The sequence below is a fragment of the Epinephelus moara genome, chromosome 6 (assembly GCF_006386435.1).
Source record: "Epinephelus moara isolate mb chromosome 6, YSFRI_EMoa_1.0, whole genome shotgun sequence".
Classification (NCBI taxonomy): Eukaryota; Metazoa; Chordata; class Actinopteri; order Perciformes; family Serranidae; genus Epinephelus; species Epinephelus moara.
The window spans coordinates 227428-253014 of NC_065511.1; the positions used below are offsets into that span (position 1 = coordinate 227428).

At 43.3% G+C, this 25587-nt stretch overlaps 1 protein-coding gene across 3 annotated transcripts in view; it reads left to right on the top strand.

The window, feature by feature from the left end:
- dyrk1b (dual-specificity tyrosine-(Y)-phosphorylation regulated kinase 1B) overlaps positions 1-25587 on the top strand; it is a 159032-nt gene that overhangs the window by 114958 nt on the left and 18487 nt on the right. For all 3 annotated transcript variants that reach the window (XM_050045782.1, XM_050045781.1, XM_050045779.1), the window contains 9 exons: positions 5525-5691; positions 10132-10251; positions 11677-11865; positions 12284-12431; positions 17657-17806; positions 18862-18998; positions 19641-19787; positions 21519-21659; positions 24354-24474. In XM_050045782.1, the coding sequence (XP_049901739.1) occupies positions 5623-5691; positions 10132-10251; positions 11677-11865; positions 12284-12431; positions 17657-17806; positions 18862-18998; positions 19641-19787; positions 21519-21659; positions 24354-24474 (1222 nt within the window). In that variant the 5' untranslated portion in view covers positions 5525-5622. The remainder of the gene's footprint in view (positions 1-5524; positions 5692-10131; positions 10252-11676; positions 11866-12283; positions 12432-17656; positions 17807-18861; positions 18999-19640; positions 19788-21518; positions 21660-24353; positions 24475-25587) is intronic.

A 25587-nucleotide genomic window follows, 5' to 3' on the forward strand; every position in this document is an offset into this window, starting at 1 on the left:
ATATCCGTTTGTTGGGTGTGTAGATGGATTTACAGGATGAGACTGACAGATGCAAAAATGAACATCCCACAACATATTGTTGTGCTGATTCAGTGTTCAACATAACATTTTTTCCCCAGGGCCAGTAGTTCAGAGTTTCACTGGCCCCTTGTATATTCTTACTGGCCCAAGTCAAAGAGAGAGAGAGAGAGAGAGAGAGAGAGAGAGAGAGAGAGAGAGAGAGAGAGAGAGAGAGAGAATGTCTATAAAACTTAATTTCATTTAACTCCATTATACCTCAATGTAGTGCGTGATGGTATACAGCAGTCCTCACAGAAGCTGATGTATGATGTCAAAGCCTCTGTGTACTCATCCAGACTATTGGTGGCGGTCCTGAAAACACCCCAGTCAGTAGTGTCCAAACATGCCTGGAGATCCTCTACAGCATCACTGCTTCACTTCTTAGATGACCTCACAACAGGTTTACAGAGCTTTAACTTTTGCCTGTATGAGGGAGTCAGGTGGACAGTGGTGTGGTCAGAGTGGCCCAGTGCAGCGCGGGGGACGGCGTGATAGGCGTTGTTAACAGTTGTGTAACAGTGATCTAGCATATACTTCTCTCTGGTCAGACATTTTATAAACTGTTTGTATTTGGGGAGTTCATGGGTGAGATTATCTTTGTTAAAGTTGCCAAGGACAATAACTAAGGAGTCTGTTCCACACACAGTATCTGGTCGGCGAGCGTGCGCTGTAGCCTACCTCCTGCACGTTGGCCTGCGGTGGGATGTAAACACCAAACAGAATGAATGAAGCAAACACACAGGGGGAGTAAAAAGGTTTGCATTTGATGAAAAAAGATTTCAGATCAGAAGAGCAGTGCTGCTGGATCACTGTCACGTCATTACACCAGCCACTGATAGTATAAAAACAGATACCTCCACCTTTAGTGTTACGATCCGCTCAGGAGTTGGAAGCCTGCCAGTTGCTGCGCAGAGTCCGGTATCGATCCACACAGCCACGTCTCCGTGAAGCACAAAACTGCAGATGTAGAAAAGTCTGTGTTTTTCACCATCAGTAGCTGAAGTTCATCCAGTTTATTAGTCAGCGAACGCACGTTGGAGAGAAATATACCTGGCAGCGGTGTGCGGTGTCCGAGTTGGTGGAGACGCACAAGCGCAACGGCACGTTTCCCCCTCCTCCAATGTTTCACTGCACAGGCAAAGGTGAGGGCACCTTTGGCCAAAAAGCCCAACAAATCCACTGAAGGCTCGAAAAAAGTGGGGAAAAATCCGCTGGAGGTGTTCCCCTGACAGCCTGATATATATTAGCCTACTGAGGTAATGAGTAAGCGAGTTAGCTTACCGAGCTCTGACCTGTGGCGTGCAGCGCGGTTTTAAAAAAAAAAAAAAAGAAAGAAAAACTTCTAGCGTCACTGGCCTGAGCGGGCCTGTGACTGGTCAGTCAACTTGCCCGACATACTTTTTGATTGGCCCCGGGCCATCGGGCCATTGCTTATGTCCAACACTGGCTGATCACCAGCTGTAGCTTTTGGAGTGTGTCTGGCACAGTTTGCTCGGCACAGTGTTGGCCCATATCTCAGCGGACTGAGTGTGCTGAACTGGCAATAGATGAAATTGGTAGAGGGCTGTGTGTGAATCACTGATTCTCTCATTTAGTGCACATTATTGACCCTAGCTCTCTATCTTTTTCCAAGGCCAAAGCAAAGCAAAAGTTTTGCTTTGTCACTTGTAATTTTATCATTTAACAGACAAAGGATGAAAAGGAAACTTTTTTTTCTCTCACTCTTAAATGCATGCGTGTCCCTTTGTATCCTGTGTCTCATCTCTAATTTCTGAGGTTTTTGCGGGACCATGAAATCAGCAGATGGAGCATTCCATTAGTTCTTTCTTTTCTCAGCAACAGCTGTGACTCGCGGAGTGGATAATTGATCTGTCAAGCCATTCAGAGCTGATCAGATCAGAGAGGAGCAGCTGCTGCAAGTGAATGCAAACCTTTAGACCCAGCAGAATGAACAGTTAAGTTTCACTTTTAATGCACCTGATGTTCTGCTGCTCCGTCTCTGCCCCAAGTTTGCTCTGCATTCTGACAGTGTGGCGCTATAAATGACCAAATGTATGTATATTCCAACAGCACTCCTAATGAACTGTCCAGCTCCAAAAATAAAAAAAGTCTATTTGTGGCGGCAGATGTTTTAATCATGGTGGACTGCCACAAATAAATGAATGTGTGGGAAACCCTGTATTTAATCTTCCACCTAATAGAATAGAATAGAATAGAATAGAATAGAATAGAATAGAAAGAACTTTATTTATCCCAAAGGGAAATTCAGCTGTCCGGCAGCTCATAAAAGACAAAAAACAGAATAAAATACATTAAAATAAGTGCATAAATAGAGATTAAATTAAAATGAAATTGTCCATTACACAGTCCAGTCCAGTTGTGAAGATTTGTAAGTGTGTGTGTGTGTGTGAAGGGATTCAGGACGTATTAAACAGTCTTATTGCCGTGGGTACGAAGGATCTTCTGAAACGCTCTGTTCTGCAATGCAGTGAGGTGAGCCGACTGCTGCTCCTCTGTCACTCCAGGAGGCTGTGGAGAGGGTGTCTGCTATTGTCGATTATAGCTTTCAGTTTGTTCAATGTGGCCCTCTCCACCACAGTTCTTAGTGGGTCCAGTCTCCTGCTGAGCATTGAGCCAGCTTTTTTAACCAGCTTGTCCAAACGCTTGGTGTTTTTGTCTGTCAAGCTGCTTCCCCAGCACACTGCAGCGTAGAGAAATTCACTGGCCACCACTGTGTGATGAAAACATGGTCAACATTTCCACACACACATCAAAGGACCTCAGTGTCCACAGGAAGAACAGGCGGCTCTGCCCCTTCCTGTAGAGGACATCAGTGTTAGAGGACCAATCCAACTTATCATCCAGGAGGACCCCCAGATATTTGTAGGTGTGCACCACCTCAATGTCCTCCCCCTGTATGGAGACTGGTTGATGGTGTGACCTCTTTCTTCTGAAATCCATCACAATTTCCTTGGTTTTGGCTGTGTTCAGGTGGAGACAGCACTTACTGCACCAGCCCCTGAAGGCATCCATGAGGTCCCTGTACTCCCGTTCCTGTTCGCTCCTGATACAAGACACAATAGCTGTATCATCAGAGTATTTTTGTATGTGGCAGGACTCCAGACTTAAAGTCTACTGTGTAGAGTGTGAACAGGAACGGTGCTAAAACAGTTCCCTGTGGAGCACCAGTGCTGCTCCTGACCATCCCAGAGACACAGCTTCCAAGCCTGACATACTGAGGTTGCTCTGTCAGGTAGTCTGTTATTCAGGAGGTTAGGAAGTGATCTACTCCCATCCCCTCCAAGTGGTCTCTCAGTATGGGGGGCTGGATAGTATTAAAAGCACTTGAAAAGTCAAGGAAAAGGATCCTGGCACAACACCCTGGCTCCTCCAAGTACGTGTAGGCACGGTGCAGCATGTAAAGAACCGCATCTTCCACTCCCATGTGCTTCTGATAGGCGAACTGGAGGGGGTCCACAGCATCAGTTACCTCTGACTTCAGGAAATGGAGGACCAGGCACTCCAGGGTCTTCATAATGTGTGATGTTAAGGCTACTGGTCGGTAGTCATTTAACTCGGCCTGGCACCCCACTTTGGGCACCAGTACAAGACAAGATGTTTTCCACTGCACCGGTACTTTGCCTGTTTGAAGACTCCTGTTGAAGATCCACTGAAAGGGCTCCACTAGCTGGGCTGCACAGTCTTTCAGGAGCCTTGGACACACTCCATCTGGGCCTGCAGCTTTCCCTGTACGCAGTCTCCTGAGCTCCGCCCTCACCTCGTCTGCTGTTAAGGACAGTGGTAGTTGGCCGTGGGTGGTAGATGTTGTAGCTGTAGCTGCAGCAGTGGGTGAGGGGCTACTCCAGGTGTCAGTGGAGCAGGACCAGCAGTAGCAGGTGACACTGTTGAAGGAGGGATTGATGCAGGGGTAGGGTGAACACTGCCCCCTCCATCAAACCTGTTAAAGAAGAGGTTGAAGTTGTTGGCTTTGTCCACATCACCATCCATAATAGGGTTGGGTACCGTTAATAATTGAACCGACACGGTACTGGTACCAGTATCTGGAATTCGGTACCGATACCAAACCGTACCTTATTTCGGTACTTTTTGAAGTCTAAACTTCTCAGTTTCAGCATTTTATTGTGAACATTTAGGAACAGTGCTGCACGTTAACTTTTGTCTGCACATTTTTTTTGTTGCCAGTGTTGCTGAATCTGAGGTGCGAGTCCTGCGTTCTCGCTCCGCCTCCACCTCAGGTACCGAAATTTAGCATCGATTCATTTTAAGTGAATCGGTACTCGGTAGTACCGACGTGAATCGGTACCAAGTACAAAAAGTACAGAGTTTCGGTACCCAACCTTAATCCATAACCTGGCTATTCTTTGAATAGCCTGTGATGTTCTTCATTCCCTTCCACACCTCTCAGATGTTGTTCTGCTGCAGTTTCCTCTCCACTCTTTCTTTTGTAGTCCACCTTTGCTTGTCTCATTCCCCCTTTCTAACAAAGTCACACAATAACACAACCTAACTGTTTGAGGCAGGGTAAGACCAGCAGATCCAATGTTCAGCAAGGTGAAATTACTGTTTTTGTCAATAGAGTCTGGCTTTGAAGAGAGCACCGATAAGGTTCACTGATGGTTCAGTTCTGCATCGGAAAGTGCGGGCTGTTTGGGAAGTACTGAGCATGGGTTCTTCGTTTACTGGTGGCATGAGAGAAAAACAAAGTTTTCTTCACAAATTCAACATAACAGGATGAGGAATTATACACTAATGATCATTTGGGGGCCACAGTATTCCACTAAAGTTATTATCGCAGATATATCAGTGTTGTGTCAGTAGCGTAATTGTTGGCTGATAAGTATCAGATGTCAGTAGAGAAATGTCAAAGGTGTGTTTGAGGTCATTTGGAAACAGTGTGTCCATGTTTATTTTTACACTGTAAATCATGGTGCATATCACATCTCCGCACTGTAATGACCACATGTAAGGCATCGTTATTAGATCTGCTTACGTTATGTGTTAATATTAAAAATGGCTATGATGACATTTTCAACTCACAGATACGGATGTAGGTATCAGCCTTAGCCATCCAGAATCAGTTGAGCTCTAGCCTGAAATAACTTTTCCCACAGTTGTGAAGGTCTCATATATTCATACGAATAGCACAATTGGTCAGATCTGAAAATCCTCTGTTGCATGTGTTTCAAATGTTTGGTGTGTTTTGGAGCTTGGAAAAGAAAGACTTCCACACTGTCCTGTTTCTTCAGTTGGATATTTGTAGTGGACAGCACAGTATGTATGACCAGTACAGGAAGTAATAATCAGTGACTCATGTGATGGACATTGTTTCCGATCAATTGTGGTGCAAAAACAGAGCAGCAGTAGCCATGTTGTACCAGCGATGGAGGCAGGGAATGGATTAGAATGTTGGGGTTTCCCTCGCTAATCATCTCTCTCTCCCCAGGTGTAAGCAGCTCAGGATGTCCGCCCACCTCCTCCTCCTCCTCCTCCTCCTCCTCCTCCTCCTCCACTGCCCAGGGCTTCTCCCTCGCTGAGCCAGCCATGACCAGCCAGCACACACATACACACCCCTCCTTCAGCTCCATCCACTCCATGGCCGAGCAGCAGCAGGTAACACACACACACACACACACACACACAAATGGACATACACACCACACTAAATAAGGCAACAGATGCTCACCAATGGCCCAACATTGACGGATGGCTTACCCTCAGCTTGGTGTGTCAAACCTAGCTAGAAGTCAGACTTCAATACAAACTTGAACAGTTTTTTAAATTTTTTTTGTTTGTTTGTTTTAGTTCTTTTGTTGACAGATTTCTTGATTGGCACCGTGGACTTGTTTAAATTTGAGATATTCCATCCAAATTCATTTTTTGTATATAAACCTTACAGAGAATCAGAAAATGTATCCATTAGAGCCAATCCAAACTCTTTGACGTTGGAAGACTTAAGTTTGCTATGGTAAACGATGCCAACAATAGATGCCTTTTTCAAAACAAAACTTGAAAGTCTCTTAAGCTTGTGTTAACCACAGATGTTATTTCAGGCATCTAACCAAAAACCCATTCAAAGAACCCACCAACATCAAGACAAGGGAACCAGGAGTGCAGAAATGTTAACCAATTTCCCGGTTATAGGACTCATTACAGGGGCACTCTATAGCAAGTTTTTCTAACTAAAATCCTAAATGTTTATTGTCCCAGAATGGATAATCAGACTGGTTTCTGTCTGCCAGTCAGTATGATACCATTCAGTTTGATATGATATACCTTTATTATCAGATTATACTGAAATTCATTTTGCAACCTCAGACAACCCCGCTCAAGAAGTTCACATACAAATTAGACATATAGCACAAACAGCACATACCCATAATAGCACACCAAACAGTCATGACCATGGAACACATCACATAACATCCTCAGATTCAGATCTTAATTAGCAGCCCACTGATTCTGGTTTAGCAATAGGATAGCCTGATGTATAATCAAATTTTTCAGCCTGTCGTGTTTAAATGGAGGGACTCTGTATTGCCTGTTGGAGGGCAGAAGTAGGTACTCTCCATTTAGAAAATGGCGAAGGGTCTGCAGAAATGCTGTTAGGGAGTCTAGTCAATAGGTTTATAAGTCTGGAAACCCAAATACCAGTAAATTCTAAGGGTCAAAGAGCTGTGCAACTGCCCGCCCTCTCTTTACATCTGCCACTGACCTTGGCAACATGGCTGCTGTTGTTTTTACATTAAGAACAGGGATGTCTGAAAGCCTCTTTACACATACACACATGTAGGTATGAACACTGATATTTCTTACCCTTTTGCGCCTGACCCCTCTAACTATTTAAATTGTAAATATCTGTCAGCAGAGCCCCGTGTGCACCACTTGAACATGCAGAGAAATCTTAAACTTGACAGCTGCCATCTCCCGTTGTGATTACTGAGCTTTGATTGAAAATGACTGTTTGGAGGAAAGTTCAGTGAACAATCTCAGTGCCCAAACAGCCCCTGACAGTCTTTAGTCTTTCCCTTAGAATCATAGCAACCAACAGCCAATAACCTTTCAGCTTGACGTTGACATGAGTAGCAATGGTCCATCAGTGTGATGCTTCACAAGTCAGTGCACTTAGGGAATGTGGACACCTGTGTAAAATATGTAAGGAACTGGCCATCAGGGGCCACCTCAGTTACATCGCATTGGATGTTCTCTAGGAGATGTGCTTTATTATATTAAAATATACTTTAGAATCAGCCCTGTGCAGTGATTGCTCAACCAGGGATTTACATTCCTTCTCCAACACAATGACAAGAGTTATGAGGAGCACTTTAAGGAGCACCTGAAGCTGACTGTCCTGCCTCCTGGACAGGAGTTGCAGTTGGAACAGCGAAAGTGTTAGAATCCATGTCCAAGGCAGAGGTTTCTTTGGTCCTGAGTTGCAGCTGTGGTTTTGTTCTGAAATGCCTTTGGCAGAGGTGTGTCTCATCTGTTAAGGAATCAAATTGCTACCTGGTGAAGCCAACTGTTGCACCCCAGATCCATGAAGAACATGGCCAGTTGTCTTTGTGGTGCAGAGTACCTACAGAGCAACTTTTTATCCTCTCAGAGATAATCCAAGTGTTATGGGAATTTGCTAATCCCGTTAACATGTGATCTGTGGATCTGGAAAAAAGTAATAACCGTGCTCCCCCGGGTATTCTGTGGAAGGTATTGCAAGAGCACTGACGGCAAGGGTTGTGTTGACATGCACTCTGAACATATGGAGTGAGAGCTGTCTTCAAGTTATTTTTTTTGTTTGTGTTTTGTTTGTTTTGTTTTGGTTTTTTTGGAGCCAGAAGTGACCATATTTGGACGAGAGGCTGGCACTGGGGAGGAGTGAGGGGTGGATCTGTTTTATAGACTGTGGCAACACCTTGCAGACAGCCTGTCACTCAAGCGGCCCATCCTTAATTATGCGTAACTTTAAGCCCTTATGAAAGTTAAATGGAGGGGTTACATAAAAATTCACCCCCTGTACAGTTGTCATGAATGATGAAGTTAGCTATAGAGACCAAAACTGTTTTTTGTACCAGGCTGTAAACATGTTTATCTCTGCTGTAAAGTTGGGCCTGTTTAAATGGGGGTCTATGGGGACTGATTGGTTTCTGGAGCCAGCCTCAAGTGGACATTAGAGGAACTGCATTTTGGCACACTATGTTGGCTTCATTTTTCAGCCCAGGAGGTTGCTGCTCTTCCTTTTGACTTGGTGAGACTTTAACTCGAGAGGAGCCAGCATATTTATAGACTGCAGTGATGCAGTCTCTGTATTGGAGGTGATGGTGAAAGAGAGCAAAGCACTCTGTTTGCCTGTCAGTCCTCATTTCACTGGTCACACAATCACAAGATTTGGACAGTGACTAAGAGAATTAGATGATGGCTGCATGCTGCACATGGTTTTTTTCTGTTCAGGTAACCTCACTTTCATACACATGTAAGAGAGGAGCTCCTTCACATCCTGAGGTGCTTCAGGCAACCTGATCAGACCAATACTGCTAAGCTAAACTTATTAGAGCTAAGAATATGAGTCATTGTGTCCACTCACTGATGGTGTTTATCAGCAGTTGATGGCACAATCAGCTGGACATGTTAGTTGTTTGCATTTGTCCAAAGATCCTCCTCCACATTCTTTAAGGTCCAGACGCACCAAAACGACTTCAGGGAACTAGCAGTGTCAAAAGCCCCCTGCTATGTTGCCTTATGTGGCCTGTGTCTCATCCAAAAAAGTTGTACATGAACACACGGCAAAGACTACAGCTAACAGCCAACCAGTATGTATGTTCTGGACCTGTGTGAAAGGAAATAACTCTCCACAGCAGCAGACGGCAGTTGTCTGTAATCTTCATTCTAAAAGGGAAACCCAAAGACTGTCTTGATGATAATTGCCAGTTAGCACATTAACAACCCAATCCAATGTTGAAAGAACAGAGCATATTTACCATGTGCCAGTGAATAATAACACAAACCATCAGGAAATGTTTCTGCTATAGAGCTCAGTGGATTAAGAAAAAATATCCGACCTTATGGAACAAGCTTGTTTTGGTCTCACTCCCTCTGGACTTTAGCTCTTTGTTTACTTTCCTCACTTCCATTTCTCTTCTCGTGCCCCAAGTTTAACTGCCAATCAGAGTGATTTCATTCACCGACAGGCTCTGATGTCACTGATTGAATATGCTGCATTGGCCGAAAAAACACCAATGGGGCCAACAAGGGGCAACTGTGTGGGACACACTGCACAGACAAGGGCGACAAACACTTACCGACGGCGCAACATTGACCGACACCTGACTATTGACTAGGTGTGTCTGGGCCTTTAGTGAAAAAGTCCAACACATGCAGCACATCAAGGCCAGGCACTAATTCAAAATTAGAAGAGATGCAGTAAAGCTCTGATACACCTTGTTGCTTTAAACAGCCGAACTCAGACATAACATGACTCTTGCTTTCTTATACAGTATAGTATATAGTCAGTAGTACGTAGTTCATCCTTCCTGTTCCAATGGACTCACTGAACCAAGTCAACATGAAAAAAATGGGAGGGAAAAATGATGGAAAATGCTGACTGAACAAAGACACAATGTGCAAGTTACACAAATATTACCTCTTAATTTAACTAACACCTCAATTAATACAGCTTGTATGCACCAGTATGTGCACCATATCTTTTGTTTTTGGCTTTGGCCTAGAAGTTGGTGAGATTTAGGAGGGATTTTCATGTTTGATTAATTGGAAAGTAACCCATTTTCTATGTGTTCCTATATAATGTAGTATCTGACTTGGGGATGTAAGTGTGTATTGAGCATAATATGACACAAACTCTGGTGCTGCAAGGATGAACTGATACATGCAATACAAGTTATGTTTTCAATATCCACATGTATTGTCCCAGGCCTGTTAAAAACCTATAAACCTGCATTTCTGTGGTAAGATAGTGGGAACCACACTCCACCTTGTTGTTTGTTTATTCTCATGTGCCCATTCAGACTTGACACGTGTATGAAGTGTTGCTGTTCTCTGCAGGTGCTGTCTGATATGACCATACTCCAGCGGAGGATCCCCCCTAGTTTCAGAGACCCTGCCAGTGCCCCTCTGAGGAAACTCTCTGTTGACCTCATCAAAACTTACAAGCACATCAATGAGGTATGATTCATACCGGGAGCAACACCACAAACACACACACACACACACACACACACACACACACGCACACACACTTACACAGGTATGTGTTGGTCCTTGGACTTTTCTTGTTTTATTTAAAGTCTTTGTTAGATTTTCAGAGTATCTGCATATTTTGCTGGGATCAAGCCAAATCTGAGATGAAGCTTTAGGCTCTTTTCCACTGTACAAAAACCCCCGCTTACATCAGGCTTGTTAATGTAATGGGAAAGGTAACAATCAGCATTCACACCTGGGTCAAATGACTCTGCAGCAGTCACGGGTATTTATTGGCTCTGGCTCTGATCAGCATTGATGCAATACAACACCCAGGTGAATGCAATGATTTTAGCCCCTTTATCAGGGAGATGCAATGACATGCCACCACAAAATACCGCCATCTTGCCCAAGAAGCGCTCAAACATCAATCCAAATTAGTCTGCATTGAGTTTGTAAGAGAGACTGAATAAGTAAGAGATGCACAAGAAGAAGTAACCACCTTAAAGTTTTCACTGACCGTCATGCTACTTTCTACTGTTTACTAACCTGTCTGTGACCCCCCCCCAAAAAAAAAAAAAAAAAAAAAACCCCACACACACAGAAAGGCTGCTGCAGAGCCGTGTACACAGCTCTGGTCTACTGGCAACACGAAAAGAGTCTATAGCCTATTTTTAGTGAGTTTACCTGTGTTTTAACTCATGTACTAATTATGGTGGAAATGTGGTATTTGTCAAAAATAATTCTCTGTTATATTGACATATAAAAAGAAGTAACCACTGTAAAGGTTTCACAGGCCTCCATGCTGCTTTCTACTGTTAACTAACCTGTTTTCCATCTTATCTGTAAAATTGAACGTCACACACACACACACACACACACACACACACACACACACACAGAAAGGCATACTCATCTGCTCCAGAGCTGTTTACAGTACACAGCTCTGGTCTACTGGCAGCAGGAAAGGAGTCTACAGCCCATTTTTAGTGGGTTTACCCGTATTTAAAAAAACTTGTAAAAACTACTTTTGGTGGAAAGGGGCATATGTCAGAAATACTTTGTTGTTTATCACCTTGGGCTCTACTGTTTGGGGCTGGAAGCAGGGGTGTATAGAAGAGGCATAAAGTAAATGCTACTCAGTATTAGCATCCTGACGGAATCAGCTTTGGCTCAGCACTGAACTAAAATATACTAAAACATATATTTTCAATAGAGTCACACTAAAATTGCTGTTAAACAGCTTCCAAATACAAATGTCTGTTTCCTCACTTAAGCCTTAACCACTGGTAATGTAACCTTAACATCCAAAGAAAAACAGGCTGAAATAATGATACTTACTAGTACACAGGTGCTTTGGGGTTCTTTAGAGGCAGAGCTGGGAACCTAATGTGTTGTGTCAATCCACAGGTGTATTATACTAAGAAGAAGCGGCGGGCCCAGCAGGTCCCTCCAGAGGACAGCAGCACCAAGAAGGAGAGAAAAGTGTACAACGATGGCTATGACGACGACAACTATGACTATATTGTCAAAAATGGAGAAAAGTGGCTGGACCGCTATGAGATAGATTCGCTGATCGGGAAGGGCTCCTTCGGACAGGTGAGGTCAACAAAAGAAATTCCAGTATGAAAACTGAGTCCACAGTTATTGTTGGTTTCTAAAATCTTCCCCTCAGACCATCATGGTTCCTTATAAACACAAACAGTTGGAGCTGTCGTCACCATCAGTATTAAGAACCACTCCTCTCAAAGATCTCTTCTTCAAATGGTCTGATTTGAGCAACAGACCAAACAATGCATGTGTGTACAAATGGCATCAAATTGCAGTTGATTTGTTTGATGTCTCAAGCGGCACCTAAAGTCAGTTACAAGTTTTTCTCAGTGAATTGCCACCATATTCTGTACCTCACTCAACATGACAGGGCACAGCCTGTGACACATTATGTCCCTGTCTAATGAAGAAAGCATATGTTCCTATATGGCATGAGATGACAGACTGTGTTGATGTGTGTCTGCAGGTGGTGAAGGCCTACGACCACCACGAGCAGGAATGGGTTGCCATAAAGATCATTAAGAACAAGAAGGCATTTCTAAACCAGGCACAGATTGAACTACGCCTGCTGGAGCTCATGAACAAGCATGACACTGAGATGAAATATTACATAGGTAAGAAGGACCACACACACACACACACACACAATACAGTGAGGTTTGAGAGTACAGGGGTCAGATAAAACACATGTACAACCTCACAGGTGCAGCTCTGTTTATACCACACTGGGTCAAACAAAGAGAGATCCAAGTATTCATTGTGTCACATCTCCCAGTATTGCAAAGATACTCACCCTGCATTGCCCGGGGGCTGCTTTTGCGAAATGGCAGGAGGTCAGGGGCCAGTCCCGCACATGTGCACAGGGACGTTCCAAGGATTTGAGGACATTTGGGGCTTAGCCCTGAAGTCTGTCAGGGGATCCAGGGGATCCTCCCCTGGCACTTTTTTGATTAACAAGCTCTATTTTAATGCTTTTTTCTATGCACTCTGGTACCTTAAGTTGCTTTCACACTACCATGCAGTAACTCACAGCCTTTGGTCATTTCAACAAGGGGAAGGTAGGGGAAGCGGCAAGGGCAATGGGGGTATGAAGCAGTTGTCACCCATGTGCACAGATTTTGCTGTGCTGCATAGAGTTCACTGTGTTGAACTTCTGGTGGTAAACACCTGACTTTGAACAATCAAATAGAAGGGGGCAGGCATTAAGGAGGCAGAAAGACAACAAGATGGAGAAGCTGATAATGTTGGTTTCTGAATACCAAGAGTTGTACAATGCAGCGCTGGCAACTGGTAAGGACAACCACAAGAAAACCTGGGCCTGTGATAACATGTCCACCAAACTTTAGATGGCTGATAAATTGTCCAAATATGTAGAATTATCTGGTTATATTAGTGATTTCCACTGTCTTATTACAGTATGTTGTTATTTACATGCAGGTCACGGGAGGCACAGGTTCACAGTGCCAAGCTGAAACCCTAGATATAACATGAAACCCCAAAAAAACATAACTCTTTTTGCTTTCAAAATGCAGCAATAAATTGTATAAAAACGAAAAGGACTCGTATGGTTAGTTTAACTCAACAACTTTAGTGTAATTAAATTAAATCAAACTCAAATTAACAAGCGTCCGGCTCGGATGTTTCACTCAAAGCCATTCGTTAAAAGGAAATAATTTATTTGCTGTGGAAAGAAGGCAACATAATGTGGAATTATAGGTTAAACAATCTTTGCTTCCTTTAATTTAGTTTGGATAACAGTAGTAGCCTAATAGTAGCTGCAGCAGCAACAGCGTTAGTTGCCAACAGCTATCTTGTTTTTATTTCTTTATTACCTCCGCCAAGGAGGTTATGTTTTCACCAGCATTGGTCTGTTTGTTTTTTTGTCTGTTTGTTTGTTTTTCTGCAAAATAACTCAAAAAGTTCTGAACGGATTTTGATGAAATTTTCAGGAAAGGTTGACAATGGGACAAGGAACAGATGATAAAATTTTGGTGGTGATCAGTTGAAGCGAAGTGGATAAAATAATAAAAAGCCGGGAAATCCGAGCTGCTTGGCAGAGGTCTGCGCTCTCCAAGTGCTTTTCTAGTTACAGATATGCGACGTTATTTGGCCATGGTGATCGCCGCTTGCTGTTGGTTTGCAGGACTTCTGTTTTTCTGCTGATGTTGTTTTTTTTATCTAAGTCCACTGTCTTGGTTCATCATGTCAGAGGTAGTGAGTTTTTGAGTATAGATATTTTGTTTTTGCATCTTCAGCACCAAGGACAGCGCTTAAAGTGATTTTGTTATAACCGCTGCCTGTAACAGGCTCGGGGACATCTTCAGCACCAAGGACATCGCTTAAAGTGATTTTGTTATAACCTCTGCCTGTAACAGCCTCGGGGACATCTTCAGCACCAAAGACAGCGCTCAAACTAAGGTAGTTCTTAGGCCTGTTTCCATCGCAGGAACTTCGGGGTAATTTTATGGGGCCGGGGCCGTTGGTGCGTGTCTCCACCGCAGGAACCACCCCCGAAGGACAGAGTTCCAGAACTTTTACAGGGGCTAAACAAGTCCCTGCCTCGGAGTAGGTACTCAGAACGGCCCCGAGAAACTCCTGGCTGGGGCTTGGGGATTACTTGGTGCTGATTGGATATACTCAAGACGGGATGTGACGTCAACAGAAAGCGGCAAAATAGCCGGCNGTTGCTATGTGTGGTATTTATTCAGTTTTGGGAAATCACAATGTCTAGAAAGCATCAGCTGACAGGGACAGCTCACAACAGCAGCAAAGCTAACATCAGGACGTCATCTGTTAAAAGCCTCCCGTTGTCGGATATGACATGAAACTACTCCAGTCAGCTCAATCATGTTTTAACTAAGACATCCGCTGGGAAAAAAAAAAATTCACGGACCGTTTATTGAGTTACTGAGTATTACAGACACCGCTAAGGGCTAACAGCTAACGGCGTCCCTGCGTCCCTACGTCCCTACGTTGCCCTGGTCAAAATGGTCGCGCAACGATTACGTCACATCCAGAGCCCGGTAACTTTACAGGAACCTTCCTCCTACTCCGCTCTCTCAGTGGAAACACGGCAGTTGAGAGGGCCGAGCGAGAGGACGTTCCTGTAGTACTTCCTGCCCCCCAAATAGTACCAGGAACTTCTTCAGTGGAAACGGGCCTCTTGTCTGCTTTTGTCATGTGGTGAATTCTACTGTTGGCCTCCTTATGAAAAAAATGTAATAAAATTTGCATTTGTTAGACCTTCTTAATGTTTTATTTGTGTGTAGCTTATGGCAGCCAGTCAGCAGCCTAGTGAGTGGCGATGTGCGATGCGCTATACAGCAGGAAAAAAAAATACAATGATGTCACTCATTCATTCATTCAGTTGGCAGCCTGGCGCCCCCTACTTAAAACATCTTCCCGTGTGTGGGGAATACCAGGATGTGTTATCCAAATAAGGGCATGTACATCACATATAGCAGATGATGTGATTTCTCGTCGATGAGATAAACGCAACTGTCCTCACAGTCCGCGCATAGAGACATTGCAGCTGTTCAGTGGTACCGCTGCTCTGCGTTTACTGAAAGGGGGAAGTTGCCTGATCCCCCCTGAAATGTAACTTTATTGGATTTTTGGGAGGGCGGACTAATGGGATTCAAATACTAGGTCGGACCTTTGGGAATTTCAAGAATTGTAAATCTAATTATTTTTGTATTACATTAAGCAAAGATATGAGAGTTTGTTACACATAATGTATAGCCTGGTAATCAGAATCAGAGACTATTGATCCCTGGTGGGAAATTCTTGTTACATAAAGCAAAGATATGAGTATTTCTGTACTTGCTTCTGTTTGTATCTGCCAGTGCCTGCTTTTTCCCAGTAATGGTTTTTATTACAATAAATGTACACCTTTAAATTAAGCTGTATATGTGTCTTTTTAAGGAAAAGGATAACTAGCCTATTTTAAAAACAATGAATCGCCTAACACATAACACAATAAAACAAGATTATTGTGGAACTCAAAATGTTAACTGTACTGTTATTAGTCTATGCACATTAGATCATTAGTAACATTATATGTAACACAATAAACCAAAGTATATCAGTAGGTGTTTCCTTAAGTCTTTCTGATAGTTTTTACTAGCCTATATACTACAACAGTATAATAAAATCCTGAAATTATGGCTTTTAGTTTTGGTGTGCCACCCCAAGATTTTAAGTGGCCCCATCTGGCTACCCCTATGAAACATTTCTGGAGGCGCCCCTGGCTTTCCGCACTTCCGTGCCAGTGTGGCTGCAAACTTTATTTATTTTCTACAAGCTTCATTTCGTTTGTGTTTTGATTAAGGATGGGCACCAAAACCCGGTACTAAATTAGCCCCAGGGCTAAATTATCAAAGACCGTAGTACTGATAAGCGCTAACGGCATCGATTCTTTTATCGGTACTTTTACACAAGTTGGTTTAATACATTATCATCCTGCAGCCTCTGCTCTGCACTCTGTGCCGGCGCTTATCTCCACATACACACATCCACACACCTACACGACACGGTAACCGGTGAACAGCCGAGAGGCCGCGGTGGAAACGAAGTGAAGAACACTCAAAAATGACTCGAGTTGACGGCAGCTACACTCGTTACTGTGAGTGACATTAAACCTTAGCGAGTAAGAAGCCAATAATTTATCAATACATGTGCTCAGCAAGCATGTAAACATTTAGACAGGGATATTTAATATGCTCCGTCCACAGTCTCTCGATCACCGTCACTAACGTTTTGTCTTACACGCTGATTTAGACAGCACGCTAGTTCAGCTAATAGCAAATTCATACTAATAAGCTCAAATGACAGCTGTCTGTATGTAGACTAACTTAGTTTGACACTTATCGCAAAATACTTTTAAACTTAGCTGCTGGCTGAGACAAACAGCCCTTACTCCCTACACCAGCACTGTTACCAGCCAACAAGCTGGCGGAGCCAAATGTAGGGCACACGCCGAATCATCTACGTCATCAGCCTGCTTTGAATACATTTTCCTGAACTTTGAGGTGAGGTGGAAACGCAAACCACACAGATTACCAGGAATTCTTTTACCTAGGTAAATAAATTCCTGGAAATAAAAGTTCCTGGAAATGGTGGTGGAAAGGGGGCTTATGTTCACCATCACTCTGGACCCACTGCTTCATTATTTTGACTTGTGACATTTAACTCTGTGGAACTAGTAAAGAACCTCAGCAACTCATTTAATTGGTACATAAAAAGATATGTGCAATATGTGACTTATAAAGCAAAAAAACAGTTGAGTGGTGTTGGCATAATATACCCAGCTCATGGGATGGCATGTGAGCCATCTCAATGACAACTAAGAAACTTTAATCCACCAGTGAAGACTATGGGATGTTACTGAAAGCTCAAAAAAGGCTAGTAGGGACTTAGAGTTTCTCTGACAAAAAAGAAGTAATGCAGATGAAGTTAGTTTTAAAATTCTGTTTGAATAGGTGAGCACATACCACGATGATACAACAGAAAGGCTGAGCTGTTTGAATCAGTGTTGGATAAATGAGGTCTCCAGTCACCTCTAGTGTGAATTCCAAATCAGAATGAATTATGACAGAACACATTTGATGACCATTTATCTCATCTTTGATACGAAATGTAATAACTCAGGAGCTTTGGGAATTTAAATGGTATATACATCTGTTTGGAATTTTTAAGGAAAATGTGACAAGAAATGATTTTAATGTTGCCCAGTACTCTGTTGGCTGACCTTTTCCTTGTTTGAGTTTATCGCTTAACCTTTCTCCTTGTCTCCCCTCTGTCTCCGTGTGTGTTTGTCTGTCAATCTGTCTCTGTGCAGTCCACCTGAAGCGTCACTTTATGTTTAGGAATCATCTCTGTTTGGTGTTTGAGTTGTTGAGCTACAACCTGTACGATTTGCTGAGGAACACCAACTTTAGAGGAGTCTCTCTCAACCTCACCAGGAAATTTGCACAGCAGCTCTGTACAGGTGGGTGCATGGAAACACTAATGTCACATGTGATTTGTAGCTTGTTGTCTGCCCCCAAGTGGATGAAAAAATCAGGCAAGGAAAAATATTGTAGGTCAATTGCCATTCAGTAAGACTGAGGACATAATTAATAATTGTGGAAAAGTTGGTCAGGATGGTCTTTGACAGTTGCTTATACCATAAATGCAGGTTTTCATATATATACATGTATAAACTCAGAGAGAGATAGAGATAGAGATAGACAGAGAGAGAGAGAGAGAGAGAGAGAGAGAGAGAGAGAGAGAGACAAGCGCAAGAGACTGGGAAGCCTTTGGTCCTGGCATTCATGATGATGCCACCTGATGTCCTCTATCCTTTCAAACACTGCTGAAAACCAAGTACACCTCCTCATGTCAGCGACACTCCCTGATGGCAGTGGCCCCCCAGTGTCACCCTGGCCTTCAAATTCCCCAGACCCCAATCTGATCGATCATCTGTGGGATGTGCGGATACCCCCGAGGTACCCCTGATCCACGGTGGGGCGGACTTGGCGCTGACCCGTTGAGGCATGAACACAGGACCTCTGGGGCTGTTCTGTGGTGTCTGGCACCAGGGTTTTGGGATGCATCCTTTGATTCCTGTGGGTTGTGAGGTGGGGTGCCAGCACATCCCACAGAGGATCAATCAGATTGGGATCTAGGGATTTCGGAGGCTAGGGTTACACCACCAGCTCTGTGTCATGTTCCTCGGGTCATTCCTCAGCAGTTTCTGCAGTATGGCATGGTCCATTGCCCTGCTGGGGGAAACACTGCCATCAGGGAGTGCTGTTACCATGAGGGGGCGTATTTGCCCTGTAATGGTGTTTGGGTGGGTGGAGCGCATTAAGTGGCATCCACATTAATGCCAGGACCCAAGGTTTCCCAGCAGAGCATTGCATTGTAACACACTTCACCAGCTGGTGGTTTTAATATTGTGGCTGATGGATGTACATACTGTTTCAGTTATCATCAGATATAACCAGTGAAGAGGATGTTCCAGATGATAAAAGTAAGAATGATGGTCTTTTTTGTCCACAGCGTTATTATTCCTGGCCACTCCGGAGCTGTCAATCATCCACTGCGACCTGAAACCAGAGAACATCCTGCTGTGTAACCCCAAGAGATCTGCCATCAAGATAGTTGACTTTGGATCCTCCTGCCAGCTTGGACAGAGGGTGGGCAGCATCCACACAAATGTTAAAACACATGCACCTCCCAAATATGCCTGTCAGAGGACATTTATTAGTGAACTTCCTATAAAATAATTAATTATAATTGCCTCTTACATGTGCTTCCTGGTGACCCTCATCATGAGGGTTTAGAGAATAAATGAATGAAAGATGAATAATGTAACATTCATATATGTCTCAGTAAACACTGAAATCAAACATTGATGAGGGTTTTTTTTATAATGTCATTTGATCTTTTTAGAGTTAATGCAGTCTAAAATTCTGCATTTCTGTCAGTTAATTAACCTTACATTGTCAGCAATGTTTAATGTACCTGCTGTGTAGTCAGGTGAGCTTTTGTGTGAAGGGTTAATTTGCTGAACAGCAGTAACAGAGTGTGGTTGACTGGCTATACTGCCGCTCCTAACAGTGGGCAGCTACTGAAACCACAGGCAACACCGACACAAGAGTCATTTGACTTCATCTTTGTTTAACCTATAAATGACGAGTGCTTTAGAGCTGTTACTGATGCAACATTTGCTCTGCAGCGTAGGTGAATAGGTTAGACATGAGCAGATAGAAAGAAAAGCTTCAGGGTGTAACACATATAGGTGCTGAGTCACTGAACTCTTCTCCACTTCCTCTCAGATCTATCAGTACATCCAGAGCAGGTTTTACCGCTCTCCTGAGGTCCTGTTGGGAATGCCATATGACCTGGCCATCGACATGTGGTCTCTGGGATGCATCCTGGTGGAGATGCATACAGGAGAGCCTCTCTTCAGTGGTTCCAATGAGGTAAAAGCAACAGCACCATAAATGTATTAATTAAGTAGGGCTGGAAGATGATTCAGTATTAACCTGTATCCACGTTCTCAATTGATCCAGCATGGTGTTAGGCTGTTGTTTGCTGGGTTGTAGCTCTGACATGAGCCACAGTATACTTTTCTGCTACATTTGACAATTCACTAAGTGAAGTGTGTCACAAAACATCATAGCTGGTAGTGTAGAATTGTTAAATGCTATTTATTATTATTTATTTAAGTCTAATTATCTAATATTAGACATCACTGATAAAAACACATATATTTTTCTTGTTGACATCTCTTCCCTCTCACCTCTGCATGTTCCCTGGAGGACACAGATTTAAATAGTCAGAGGGTTTGTATGAGTGTATGAGTACACACAGGGATTCTGTGTATCTCCTCCACTCTCAGAGTCAGTATCCTGAATGGATTCAGCTGAATTCTTGTCTCACTCAGGAGATGCGTTGCAGCAGCATATTTGTGGAATGTTGCTACAAAGAGCTGACACACAACTGTAATTCTGCCTTAAGGGCTCATTTATGCTAAACATTAGATATGGAGACATACGGAGCCTTTTTTTCCGTACTCTGCGTTCATTTTGTCCTTCGTGCACGTTTTCTGAAAGCTTACAGATACAGACAAAATGAGATCCTGGAGGCAGTATAGCATAGGTCAAGCAAGATATGAATGTAGACCAAGACATTTAAATAATGGGGTGATGGAACGAATTGGTAATATAATAAAAAGAATTTCCCATCCACGTCAGGATGTATATAATGGCCGCATAAACCACCACTGTCTACAACGGGGCCTCTGTTTAAAGGTGCAACCTCCTCCACTGTCACCTCGTTTGTTGTTGTGGCTATGTCTTCTAGTGCCACTTATTGGCTGTATCTGTGCCATCATAAAGGACGCATGGAAGTATGAGGAAAGGGGACATTTACAACATTTAAAACTGACGTATATATTTTTGTATGAAAAGGGAATATAAATAATCCTTAAAACAGGATTTATACTTCTGCACAGAATCGATGCCACACCTACGGCGTAGGCCGTGTATAGAACTGACGCGCAACTACATATTCACCTTTAGTTGGCTTTACACAGAGCCTACGCAAAAGGGCTATGCTGTTGTTAGCATTTATACCTGTGCGGTGGCGTGTCTGTTCGCTCTGTAGTAACATCTCCAAAACACAAGTTGGAAGTCGGATTTCTGCAAAGGGCTGCAAAGTTTGACTGATTGAAAACACACATTAAACATGACTTTATAGTGATAATTTCAAACACAAGTACACAAATCAGCTCCATTATAACTCACAAACTTCACAAACACAGTGCTTGTCTTTTGCTGGACATGTTTTCCCCACAAATACAACAGGCTATGGCATTTTACATTGTATAAATTAATCTAGCGGCTAGCTTAAGTTTTTCTTTACTATCTCTACTGGGGACTTTGTTGTCTTCACAACTTATTGTTTCTTATCTGTGAAACAAAAGTAAATACAATTTTTGTGTCCACTGAGGGAAATGGTTTTCAGCTTACAGAAATAGACAGGAGGTCTGCGTTGCCACAGATTCAATGCAGAAGTATAAATCCAACTTACTAAATCCACATGTATGTACACAATACAAAGACTAATTGTGTGTGTGTGTGTGTGTGTGTGTGTGTGTGTGTGTGTGGGTGTGTGTGTGTGTGTGTGGGTGTGTGTGTGTGTGTGTGTAGGTTGACCAGATGAATAAGATTGTGGAGGTCCTGGGAGTCCCACCCAGCCACATGCTGGATGCAGCTCCTAAAGCCAGGAAGTACTTTGACAAGCTGTCAGATGGCCTGTGGACAGTGAAGAAGAACAAGGACATCAAGAAGGTATTTAATTTCACATGCATGTACAGTTTTTATTTTAAAAAAAAGTCACCTTTCACCTTCAGCCTTGTGTCTTCCAACTGCTGCTGGTGACATGATGCTCAAGAATCCAGTGTGCTAGGGTGGCCTCAAACCCACCAGGTGGAGTGTGTGCCTCATGTAGGCTGATAGCTTAGCAGCAGCCTGAGTTCAATTCCAACCTGTGGTCCTTTGCTGTATGGCATCCCATTCTCTCTCCCCCTTTCATGTCACTCTGCAACTGGTCTATAACAGGGGTGTCTTTTTTGAATGGGGGGCAGATTAGTATGTGGTGAAAATACCTGGGAGCCAGTTGCTTCTTAAATCATATGCAAGAAAAAAAAATCCTGTACAAATGACATAAACACAACTGTTTCATCTTAAAGTAAAAAAGTGTTACACTTTCCACTGCTCCTGAAAGTTGTGCCGCTCATGGTCAACTTCAAGCTTCTTGGCTGTGGCCATGTCTGCTACCCAGGAGGAAGTATCTGGTGTTAGGTAATTCTTTGTTTGCTGGTGTGCTGTCTGTTTATGAAAACACATTAGTTTTGCCTGGGTAGTTCCTACTTGGTGCATATCTACAAACTGTGATAGTCTAGCCATCCTGAGGTAAATGGGAAAAAAAATGTGAAGTGATCTTGCTTGATTAACCAATATTGTGTCAATCATATGGTATATTTTGAGAAGACAAGCCGAGGCCCGTTTAGATTTAGTCTGCGGGCCACAACTGGCCCCCGGGCTGGACATTGGAAATACCCGTTCTATAAAAAAGGTAAAAGCCATAAAATGTGTTAATTGTACCAGTTATTGTAAACAACATACATAACAGCTGCATTTGTAAACAAAATACCTCTTAGTGTGAAACAATAGTGGGCAGCATGGGAATGAAGTCACTGTGATGTGTGGCTCTACTCCAACTGAAGCACATGCTGCTATTACAAGTCTTGAGTGAAAGTGAGAAGTACTTAATTGAAAAGATGTTTAGATGTTGCAGATGTGTTGTGAAGAGTGTAAAAGTTAAGAGTACGAATTCCAACTGTGCAAACAGTAGACAGGAGTTTTCATTGGGAACTAGTTCCTGTTGAAGGGAAAGAATAAGTGAACTGTCCACAACCAAGTATGTGGATTATTAGGACATTGGTTGTTGTGCATTTTAATTCACCTTTATTGTTTTTGTGGAAGCAAAAGTCTCAGTGTCCATTAGTTTGAAACCCCAGCAATGTGTTCAAAACAAAAAAGTGTACCCACAGTATTTAAAACAGTATGGGCCCTATTTAGATGGCCTAAAGCGGGCGGTGGAGGGCGCAAAATCCCTGTCGCAAGTGTCATTGCTATTTAGATGCAGGCGCAGTTGTCATTTTCACGCCCTGCGCCCTCGTCATCTAACTAGCAAATGAACTTGCGCTTCTCTGGGTGTGTTGGTCTAAAAATGAGGAGTGGTCAGGCGCAGTCATGGTGCATTGCTAGTTAGATGACGTAAAAAGCAAATGCGCCAGTGACCAACAAAAACCTGGTCTAAAGTCAACGGCGCAGTATTTCGCTGTTAAACAAGTTAGTAATATGCGTCTCTAGGCGGGTGCACAACGCGCGTGCACTCTGCTCAGACACACACGGAGCAGCCACACATATGCAAAAGATAACAAATAAAAATATGATTACAATGTGAAAGGTTATTATTGTGCACATTAAAATATTTATCAGAAACACGTCTTAATGGTCAGTCATTAATCAGAATGCATCTATGAATCTAATCGCAGTAATGATTTTCATCATAATTTGTAATAATGACAAATGAAGTTGTGAAATTATCTGACCAATCAATCATTTTTTTTGATTGAAAACCAAAGCCCACACAATGCATTTATTTTAACATGTTATACTAGGCTACATTATATTATATTATTATATTGTTATCTGAGTGTAGAGAGGACACACATGCAAATAAGAGGCAGAACACAGCTCTAGGAAACATGCGAAAACAATTAACAAATGTGGGTGGGGGAGAAAACGCTGAACAGGTCCTAGCTGCAGGATCAGCACCTTGGGGAGTTCCGCCGCAGTCCTGACAGCTGTGCTCTGTTATATGATGAAAACAGGTTTGAATAATATTCCACAGATATTTAGTAAGATCTTTCTTGTATTAGTGATCCCACGCCTGCTTTACCTCGGGGAGCTTGGGTGCCTGTTTGCTGTCCCTGTAGATCTGGTTCTGATGGGCCTTCACCTCCCGCACGAGGAGATCCGTCTCCTCAGCTGTAAAACGCTCACTCTTTCCAGTTGCTAGGTCCGCCATCTAACTAGCTCTCCACCATGCGCTCCAATCGCACCTCTTTTAAAGGGAATGAGGGGTGACACTCTGATTGGCTTATTGAATAATACGCCCAAAACACACCCATGACTAATTCACAGAGTAAGTCCAACCCTTTTAGACTCTCCGCCATGGTGCACAGTCTGAAAACGCGCTGTCTAACTAGGAAGTGACTGGGACACGCCCATGCGCCGCACGCCTGGCGCTTCGCGTTTTAGACCATCTAAATAGGGCCCTATGAGTTTATGGGAAGTGCAAATATCTGCATGTCCCTCACTGCGTGTGTATGGTGGTAATGGGAGTTGATGTAGGATCCTGAAGTCATATTTTTCTGTATCTAAATATTGGTGTGTTTTATGTGTGTTTTCCAGGAGTATAAGCCCCCAGCCACACGGCGTCTTCATGAGATTTTGGGTGTAGAGACTGGGGGCCCAGGGGGGAGAAGGGCAGGGGAGCCAGGACATGCCCCTTGTGACTACCTGAAGTTTAAAGGTAACCCAACAGTTTGTATTGATCTGCAGGGACAGACACCAAAAGTGACTGGGTCATATTTATATTTCCCAGATGTCTGTACATGGATTAAAATACAGCCAATATGGCAGTTATGGATTAGTTTAAGTGATGATGAAAAGTCCCCTGAATATTTGGAAATTACCTATATGAACATTACAAACAGAGAACTTGCTGGTAGCAGGCTGCATTCTAGAGAATCCATCAGTGTCAATGTGCAACATTTACAGCTGGGAAAAAGACGCAGGAAATGATGTCCAAACTTTTCCCTTTAGTTGTTCTCCAAAATACTGTAAATTCACTAATAAAGGCTAGGGTGGAATTACTCGTACCTTAATGTCTCACGTGATGAATTCATTCTAATGTATAATGCATACACTTTATTTGGAAGTCTCATTCAAACACCCGTGAGAGCTGCTTTTTTTATCTGCCAGGAGTCAGGGCCTGTTCAAACTAGTGTGTCACAGTAGCAGTCACAATGTGAAAGATTGGCCGCGGAAAACAGTCAAAAGTGTGGCTTCACCTTGTAAAAGAAAAAGACAACAAGGCAAAGTGCAATGCAAGTGGGAGTTCATTATCTGCAAGTCAATTTGCATGTCAAATCTGACTAAACATTTAAGGCAGCATAGCATCGATGTTAACCGTGTACCGTGTTTGATGTCTTGCGGTCTCTGAGTCCAAGTGTTTCGGCCTCAGCCTGCACCGGCACATTGCAAGCACCTGTAGTAGTGCCAGAGACAGCAAGCTGTGACACACTGTTCACTTTGGCATTAGAGGGAAAGATGACCAATGTGCACTGCTACTGAATGCACTTTGCTTCCAGCAGTTTGAGTGTGGGTTTCCTTCTGTAATGTTGGCCGCCTACCACAGGGCGTCACTGCTGCTGCCCCAGTGTAATATACACCAATCAGCCAAAACACTAAAACCCCTGGTGGGTGAAGAGTATAACACTAATCATCTTGTTACAACACAATGTTCTGCTGGGAAACCTTGGGGACTGGCATTCATGTGGATGTCACTTGATGTGCTCTACTCACCCCCCCCCCCCCCCCCCCCCCCCCCCCCTCCCCCCCTCGTGGCTGGGCCTCCCCCCGC